At 38.3% G+C, this 9,907-nt stretch overlaps 1 protein-coding gene across 3 annotated transcripts in view; it reads right to left on the bottom strand.

The window, feature by feature from the left end:
- Nucleotides 1-9,907, bottom strand: part of ADAMTS12 (ADAM metallopeptidase with thrombospondin type 1 motif 12) — a 474,912-nt gene that overhangs the window by 51,626 nt on the left and 413,379 nt on the right. For all 3 annotated transcript variants that reach the window (XR_002097463.1, XM_019517990.1, XM_019517991.1), the window contains exon 17: nt 2,324-2,450. Coding sequence is in view for 2 of the 3 variants with exons in the window: in XM_019517990.1 (XP_019373535.1) it covers nt 2,324-2,450 (127 nt within the window). In the remaining variant the exon portion in view is untranslated. The remainder of the gene's footprint in view (nt 1-2,323; nt 2,451-9,907) is intronic.

Below are 9,907 nucleotides of genomic sequence, written 5' to 3'. Positions count from 1 at the left end.
AACCCACAAAGACCCCAGTGATCCCCCACCCCTCACAGAACCCACCTGCCTCTTGATCTCTCCTGCAGATCACGCATATGCCCTCCCAATCACTCCTGTGGATCACATCTGCCCCTTCCTCCCACCCCCCTGTATATGCTGCCTGCACCCCCTGATCTCTCCCAGATACTGCCTGGCCTGCAACCCCACTGATCATGCCTGTGGGTCCCACCTACTCCCTGCTCCCCAGTTGGATCCTACTTGCTCTCTGATCCCCTGAAGATATCCACCCCCCTGCAAGTCTTGTTGCTTGCCCCCCATCCTCCAAACTCCCCAATCCAACTTTTAATGTGATCTAACCTCCCTCAATAAGGGTAAGTGCAGGCAGAATAGGAGTAAGTAAAGGAATATTTTCAGCATGGACCATAGAAAGTAAGTGCAAAACTCATGTTTAATATCATTGTATCATCAGCCTAGTAAGAAAGTACTTACAGCAACCTAATCTCGAACAGCAGGATTTGACTGCCATTGATGCCAATGGCTGCCAATGCAATAGATATTTCTAAACGTGAGCAGCAGAAGCTAGCTAGCTAATACAATATTTAAGAATTCTTTAACTTCCAAATAGCCAGACAGAAATTGCCTTGTGTCCTTGAAATAAAGAGCTCAGTTTATACTTCTATTATACAAAATGCTCCAGTGCATTTGTTTAGGCTGTTCTGGAGGATATTAGATAATAAGTTTGATTCTTCTGTCAGTTAACTTCCTCAGCAATTTGCATAGAATTACTACCAACCTGTGAAATTTATACTTTTAAAATTATTTACATAGGATGTAACCACATTCCGAGATATTTCCCCAGTGAGACATCAGACATTGTTGTCTCAGAAAAAGCTAATAAAACCACCAATCCCCCAGCAACTATACAAAATTTCCTGTCTTAAAGCAGCAATATCCATCATGAAATTTAACTGTGACAAACACAAGATAATACACATTAGTAAAAACAATTTCAAGCAATTAACCTTTACTGGGTAGTAAATTAACTAGAACCATTAAGGAAAAAGACCTGTGCACAAGTATGGGAAGCTAACTGAAAGCATCTGCACAATGACAGACAGCTGCAAAGAAAGAGGAAAAGCAAAAGCAAACAAAATGTTCAGGTAGATAAACTGAGAGAAAGAAAACAGTACTAAAAATATTATATTGCGTGTAAATCAATAGACTCTTCCTACCTGGAGTATTGTATTGAATCCTCATTGCCTATCTCACAAAAAGTTATACCATAAATACAAAGAGTCCAAAGTCAGACAATAGTGATGAATAAGATTTAAAACAATACAACAGGGATAAGTGCAAAAAGTGATATGAATAGAGAATAAAAACATCTGAACAGTTAGGTTTAGAGTGGAGACAATTGAGAAGAGACACAAGGAGGATATAGGGTAATACCGGAGAAGAGAAACTGGACATTTCTATTTACCCTTTGTTACCACAAGGTCAGAGGAAGAGCCAATAAAGACGAAATATTTCAAGCTGTTCAAAATAAATGCATTTTTCAAAAACAGCCAATAAATACTTAGAATAAAATACACTGCCACAGAATATCATTGAGGCAAAAAGATTAACAGGATTCTAAAAATTAGGCTAAGGTACATGTAGCTCCCTACTGGAGCTACAATAGCTTCAATAAGATGCATGTATGTATGGCCCATATTATACTTAAGACACGATTAACCAGTTAATCATGTCTTATGTTGTTACCCAGCCATATGTTAATACAATTAAAGGCATGATAGAACAAGGAATAAGCCATAAAATTCTTACACAAAATATGCGCAATAACTTTGTGTCTGGTTCCTATCACACCATTAACTGAATGTGTGGCCAGAGTGGGGCTCCCATGCTTGGGACCCCAGATCAGCTGGGGGCTCCAGGCAGCGGCAGCACATGGTGAACCCCTGTGGCTGGGAGCCCCAGCAGCTGACAGGGCTGCCACTTGCCAGCAATGGGAGCATGCTGCTTGTGGCCCGGCTGGAAATGCAATTGTGGGGATCCCACATCAGATTCCATCACACCTTCACTTGCACATCTGCTAAGGGTCCATGAAACATATAACTTTCTTGGAACAGACTGATAGTAACAAATCTTTTCTCTTGGGTAGATTATTTTGAAATTTTCTGTATGGAGGTTTCTTTCATCTTCATTTGGTACCTATCATTAGTGGAGACTGCTGATGGACTATTGGCCTAATGTGGTATTACGGTTCTTTTGAACTAAATTATATACATAGAATTGACTTGCTCCTGTTTAGTACAGTCTTAACATTTTTAACAGTTTGTACCTGGGTGGACAATCCTTTTCACTGCATTTCTTTTGTCGTCCATTTGGTTGCATCTCTGGGTCACAGAACGTGTTTTTGATCACACCACTCCCCTTTCTCACACAGTGGGCAATCTGTCGCCTAATACCTGTGAGAGAGACATTTTTCTATGCATATTAAATTTTTAAAATTTTCTGCTAAGTTCCAAATAACAGGGATTGTTTTGGCATCTAACACCCATTCCAGTAGCAAGCAACATCTGCAATTATCAAAACATAAAGGAAAAAAAGAAACAAAGCTGAAGAGAAACTCTCGTGCTATACTTTGTTTTCTAAACAGGAGGAATGCTTCTTCCTAATTTACTATGTTCTTGATAGCATTGGAAGAAGAAGAGGCATATCCCAGTGTCTGACATATCTGAGTCACTGGAGGATGGGACACAACGCACAGATTTACAAAAAGTATTTAAGTTCTTTAAAAGAAGTTTCAGCCACAGAGATAATAACGGCTTAGCTACTCACTGAGACAGACAAATGTAATGCCTGCTTCTTAAGCTGAATGCTACATATCTGTTATTTGCCCTTGGTTCCCTTGTGCTGATATGAGGTTCAGGATGAACAATCTAAAAAATGTTCTCCCCTGAAAGCAATGAGTATTTTGTGAGGTAGGAAATCAACTGCATAAAGACCTTCGTGAGAACCCCAGCAGTGCCCAGCCTGCAATAACTGCAGTATGAAAAACCCACATCACCAATCATCTCTTTACTCCATGTGGAAATTAGCACACATACTAGTCACTCTGATGAGGTCCAATTGAGCTAAATGCATGTACCACCACAGCATACCCAATTGTGACAACTCATTAAGAAAGCTGAGTAAAACCAGCTTCACTGACTCGTTGTACTAAGTCACGCAGCAGTATTTTTAGCCTTTGGTCAAAACTGAGAGCGGGTAATGGGGGGCTCTGCTGAATTAATAAGCTCAGCTGACAAGTTAATAAGTAGTTTTCTTTACTGCAGTTAACTCATTAGCCTCCTAACTGCCACCTATGTACACTGAAGTCCCCTTAAGACACATGAATATCTGGGTTTTTTTGAAGCACGAGGAAAGGTTCACATTGTATTAGGAAAGAGGTATAAGAATAATTCCTCATGGACTGTAAACATGGATTGTTTTAGGATAAACTGGTGATTTTCAGAGGGTACACATGCACATTTTTTTAAATGTTTTTAATTAATACAGAATATTCTAGTAGATGGTATGAATTTTTGTATTCTACAGATGTGAGGCCATAAAGAAAAAATGTTATAGACAGTCACTAATGATTAAGCAGAGATACCTGATGCATATAAGGAACACAATACACTTTTTGCATAATACAGAAGACAACAACCTAGATTTTCATTTGGGGTAGTCTTAACTACAAGGAAAGTACACTGTTGTGTGTGTGTATAGGTAAAATAAGGGGTTTCAGTTTAACAGGTACACTGGAATCTACTTACAGTAAATCTCCACTTAAAGATCCAGATACTTCAGTGCATTTCAGTGGAGTTTCTCTCTCCTTATTGAAGCTTCACTCATCTTTAAAGTAAAGTTTCACTCTGCTATAAGCAGGTTCCAGTGTGCTAATCCCTTTAGAGCATAGCAATTTTCACTTAGCAATTCTCTTTTACCAGATAGCTGTTAAATGCTGCATTCTAAGGGGATTATTGTCCATCCATTTTCCTCTTCTGCTGTGGTTCAGAAAATAAAGATGGCTTTACGTTCTGGGCTGGGGTGAAGGAGTAATTTTGGTTTTGTTATAGATGATCCCTCTGGATATGAATGGCCTACTATTTTATCCACCAGCTATAAGGCATTTAAAAGCAAACAGCAGCAACAAAACCAAAAACAGTAGAAAGTTGTGTAGCCCATTTCTTAAACAATTTAGCCTGTTTCCTTTATCTTGTTCAGCTGTTTCTTATAGTTAATCTTCACAAATAAATTTTCATCTCTAAAATCCCTCATCACTCTCAATATGTTTAACTTATCTGGTATTATAAAACAATTTTCCCATTTGTGACTGAGATTAAAACTCCTTACAACTGAAGCACTGGAATACTCTCTTCCTATGTTGTTTGAAGTCAGGTGGTGAATCTGTCTGCTTTGGACCATTTTAGGAGAGACCTATATCATTTACATTTTCTTGTTCTCATAGAGCAGGAGTGTTGAATACCATATTTGAAAGCTTATTCTTTTTTGAGGAAAGGATTGCAAATTCCTTTTCCCATGTCTTTCTAGGGTGGGAAACGCTGAGAATTTGATTCCCGTTTTCATCTGCCTTTTAGGAGATAAGGACATATACTTCCTCTTTTGTACTAAAAGGGAGAAAAATCTCAGCAGCTTATGCGCACAAGGATTAAAGGTAAATGCTGTTGTCATGTTCCCTGGACTACATATCCAGTCTGAAGGGATCTGTGGCTGGGAATAAGGTTGGATGGGTGGCTAGTTAATGAGCCACCCATGCATTATCGTCCGCCCGTTTTCCTCTTCTGCCATGGTTCAGAAAATAAAGATGGCTTTATGTTCTGGGCTGGGGTAATGCATCAGCTTTTTCATATCTGCAGCTATTGGTGGTTTAGAAAACTGATAAAAAGGAGTGTTTGGGGATAGACCTCCACCTTTGAAACATGGTTAGATTTGATGTTTGATGACAGTGCATCTCTGATTTCTGTTCTCCTTGTCCAGAATGGGTGCCTATGTTGTGTTCTAACCATTTTGTAGGCCTTAAAAATGCACAGTAAGTTTGACCCTGTAAATTTACACAAGATATATTATTATGGATACTTTTCTCCCCGTGTTGAGTTGTAGCCTATCTTTTGATGCAATATTTGTACAAGAATAGATCTAAACTTTTGGTTATAAATGAGAATTTTTTGTGATATATTATCCGTTAGAACCAGAGATTAACCATGAATAAGAATGTTCTCTATGTTGTTGTTATACTTTTGCCAAATATGTAGAATATATCTTTTGGAAAAGGATCTTGTAAAGGATTCCTGAATGAAACTACGTTTTTTTTTTTAAATTTATTAATGTGGAAAATTCTAATCTTTCTCCAAATGCTAACAGCTAACTCAAAATTGTTTGACTATGTAACATGTAACCAATACCGTATTGATTGTTGTCAGTGCTGCTTGGGTCTTAGTAGCTTTTTAAGCCTGAGTAAAGAATTATTTTCACTCTCCACATTTGAAATATTAATTTTTTGTGTATATTTCTCTCTTGTTTATATTTCTCTCTTTTGTCCTAATACACATTTATCTTGGACATCTCCAGCCAAAAGATCTCTCTTTAAGAGACACCCCAAAGTCAAACTTCAGTAAAATATAATGAGTTTCATATATTTTATTTAAACTACAATGAAACCAATTTTTAAAAATATTTTCTTCCCATGTTTCCTAACTAATTGTCTTGTTACGATGGGCAGCCAGAAACAAAACAAAAAGTGTAAACAGATATAAAACTGAATCAAGTGAATTTATTTTGTGAAATGAAATGAAGAGCATTGATGGTAAAACAAATCAGCTTATTTGCTAATTTAAATGATTTAAATGTACATATTAGAGTAAAAATTCAAACTTGTCAAGATGTATTCCTTAGTTTAGTTGTTTTAAGTTGGATCTTCAGTAAAGAGGCTTGTACTTGTAGATCCTGACATGTAGTCAACTTTAGATGTGTACTTAACTGACTTTAATGCAGCCACTCAAGTGGATGCATTTTTCAGAAACAATGATTTGAAAAACAGGCCATGCTTCTTCAACTTTTACATTTATCTGTGACAGCTTCAGAGTATATGATTTTAGAACATGCGACAGAAGGCAGCGTTTTTACAGGGCTCCCAATCCTTCTAGTGTAATCAGTGATAAAGCTCTGCCTTTCTTTAGAGTTGAATTTAGATTTATAATTCCATAGCAGGATGGTCTGCTTGAAAATATAGTCCATCAGTTGAATATCAAATTGAGTATAGCAATCTTTTATTTTCTGTTAATCAGCTAGAATGAATATAACTGTTCAGAATTCTTAATAAATTAATAACAGAAATTCTTTACTAAAATGTCACTGCAAAATTAAGATGGTTATGGAAAGCTAATTTATATTATGTAAAAATACCCAGTACCATTTAAAAGTTGCAATAAGGAGCTTAAAACTATCTGGTGTTTCATACTAATTATATGTGAGCTCTTTGGCTACTTATGTAAAGAATTATTAAAAAAAGAAAAAGAAAAAAACAAAACAAAACAGCTGAAGTGACACGAGTTCCAGTTGGGGAATCTGAAAGCAGATATTTCGTGCATGATTTGTATTGAACTGCAGTTGGAATATATAATTCTGCAGTAGCAATTGTGTAAAGTCAGGTCAAATTGCACATGAAGAATGAACACGAATTATGTTTGTCTTTGCAACTGATGTCTGCACACGTGCTAGCATATTGGCCACGTACAGGCATTCAGTTTCTATTGGGAGAATCATTGTTCTCCCATCAGAAAACAAAAGTGTACAGACATTGAAGCTTTTTCTACCAGAATAAAAATGGCCACTTTAGGAGAAAAATAACCTGGGAACAAGCAAGGTTAAATTTGCTTCCAGGTGTCTGAATGTCTGCACACTTTCCCTCAGCTTAACACTACCTCAGCTTAATGCTCCTGATAACTTCCAGAGACTGGGGACTCCAGTCTGGAGAAGGCACAGGGGTTAGTTGCTTCCTTCATCCCACAGATAGGGAAGAGAGGAGCAGCCACTAGCTGCTTCCCATCAGGTTCTTACAGCAAAGTTTCCGGTGTCAGAAGCAAGCAGTGGCTTTGCTGCACTGGTCCGTCTGCTTGGCTCTCGGACGCTGGAGCCAAGCACAGGGAGCACTGACCTGTAGGAGTGCAAGGAGCAGGGGCTGTTCTTCTCTTGGAGAAAACTGGGAGGGTTTCTACTATGAGAGAATGCCCCTTCCTTTGCCAGTCAGCTCACTGGTGGGATGGCGGGCATTCTCCCAGGTGGATCCCTCCCAGGACTGTCTGTGTCACCTGCTGCTTTTCATCAGCTGCCAACTACTACTTGACAGGCTGTTTCCTTTCCAGGCAGGGGAGAGGACAGGCTGTCAAGCAATGAGCTTTCCTAAGGATGGGGGTTCACACAAAGAGCAACCCTCTAGTACCCTTTGGCTTGGAGCCCTTTCCAATGAAGCTCTCCAACCATAGGTTTAGGGGAACATCTGTATAGTCCAGGCCCTGAGCTGTTTTTCTATTAGGAGAAATTTCTTCTGGTAGAAATGAACTTCTGTACTCAGGCTCTCTGTGTGTGTATTTGTGCATGCATGCATGAGCGCCTAAACCAAAGTAATTCAAAGCAATTGGTATGAGTCAAGTTTAAACAAAAAAAAGACAAAATGCTTGACTTATCAGCTAAGATGATGAATGTTTCAGTTGAAAAACTTTAATTCTTTCAGTTGAAAATGTAGTTAGAATATTTAAACTCGACTGATTTTAGAAAAGACAGCTTTTAGTACTGGAACTAAGAACTGCACTTAGGAATTCTTTGCTATTTAAAGGTCAAAAACATTCCTTAAAAATTTCATTGATTCACAATTAGAGATAGATATTTTGAGACTTGTTCTAATATTTAATTTCTTTTTCTCAGAACCTCTTAGTTTGTTGTATGGTAAAAACACAGCATTGACCTAATGATATTGTCAAAGATGACATTTTCTGTCTGAAGTGTGTTTCTAAGTCGTCTTATGTTTTCAGATAAAATGGTGCATCTTGACATGTTTAAAAACTAGAACAGTTCTGCATATGAAAACACAAACTGATAATTAGATAGATATGCCATATGTGGTGGTTTAAATTGGCATATATCTCAAATGGCATATTTAATGTACTGTATTACTTGGATTAGTAATTTTACAGCTGAAGGCTGCTACGGTTGTTATGTTGACTCCCTCTGGTGCATCTACAGTTAATGATGACAGAACCTTTCCTCTGCAAAACACTACTTTCAGCAGTTTAAAATGCAGTTGTGGTCTGAAGTATATTACACATTCTAAGTAACACCTTTTACAAATTTGCAAACCATTTTATGTATTTTTAATTGTACAGTTTTGAAGAATGAATTACTTTATAAAGGTGTGTGTGTGTGTAGGCTCTCCATATTTGCTCCTAAAGTGTTTGGAAGGGGTTGAGATATAGATATAGATCCAGAGTCTGTTTTTCCCCTGATGAATATGTTACTTAAAAATGTATATGTTGCTAATCCAAGTGTTGGAAAATCTTTAGCTTGGCCCCTCCAGGCTACAGAAACAGCCAAATAAAACATGCTCTTCCATCCCTTCTAGGGGATATAGAAGACAGGGAAACAAGGGCCCCATGTGCAAATGTGAGGGTATATCCATTGCAGACTGTTCCAGCTGAGATTTACCTTTAAAATCACTGCTTATTTAAAAAAATAAATCAGAAAGCAGTAGTAAAAATGTCATATTAACATACTCAATTTACATTATATGTATCTAATTACATAGAAAGTTGTATTCAGATAAAAAATAACTTCCTTCTTTCTTAAATAATTTATGGACCACTTCCAGGGTCAAAAGTAAATCTACCAAGATTTTAATGAGCTGAGGTCCAAGACAGCAAAGGAAACTGTCATGTCTTTTCTTCAAGTATAGATTGGACTGGAAGAGATTGTGACCTATTGAGTTCAGTCCCCTGTTATTGCGGGCAACCATTTTGTACAATCCTGTAAACCAGTGGGGGCCAACTTTTTTGACAGCCGTGCCACAAATTAGCCTAACATCCTCCTTGAGTGCCATTCGCATACCCTTTCCTCAGCCTGATGGGCTGCTCTGCTTTCAGTTCCCTGCCCTGTGACCCTACCCAATCTGCTTCTTTGCTTTCTGCTCCCTGCCCTGTTCTCTTCTCCTGATTTGCTTGTCTGTTTTCCACTCCCTGCTCTTTCTGCTGCTGCGTTGCCTGTCTCCTCCCTGGTCTGCCATTTGCCACCCAGAGAGGCTGCCCATGCCACTTGTGACACATGTTTTGCATATTGGCCACCCTTGTCAGAAACAGTACTTTCGAAAGGAGAAGCGGAAGAAAAATGAAAACCCCAGAGGGATGGGAGAAGTGATAGTGTTCAGGGAAAAGGGGTATGAACCAGAGAAACTTGAGGAAACTTTCTTTCAGAGCATTGAGAAGGTACCCTAAAAGGAATTGGATAAAGAAGCCAGAATGTAGAAATGTGACAGAAGGATTTGTTTATCAGTGTATAGTGGTTACTGCTGTTCTGCCCAAGGTAGCTAAAATGTAATTGCTGATGGAAGGAATAGTTGTGATTATGGTATAGGCATATCCATCCCCAGGACAAAACACATGGGTGGGTGATGAAAAAGCTATTTAAAAAGCAACAGAAAATGCAAGCGGCAGTTTTTAAAGCGTTTAAAACTCTGCTAAACCTGAGCAGAATTTAATGGGATAAAGAAGAGTTGCTTCTCTGGCTTGAGGGCTTTTTCCTGCTGAATTGCCAGGGCCTGCTGCAAACAGTGGACATAGTAGACTGTCTCAAAAATAAAGGTTGTCACAGT

Source organism: Gavialis gangeticus, unplaced genomic scaffold, assembly GCF_001723915.1.
Source record: "Gavialis gangeticus isolate Ggan-Ray unplaced genomic scaffold, GavGan_comp1, whole genome shotgun sequence".
NCBI lineage: Eukaryota > Metazoa > Chordata > Crocodylia > Gavialidae > Gavialis > Gavialis gangeticus.
Note: the sequence above shows the minus strand (reverse complement) of the source record. Positions and strands in the feature narration are given on the sequence as shown.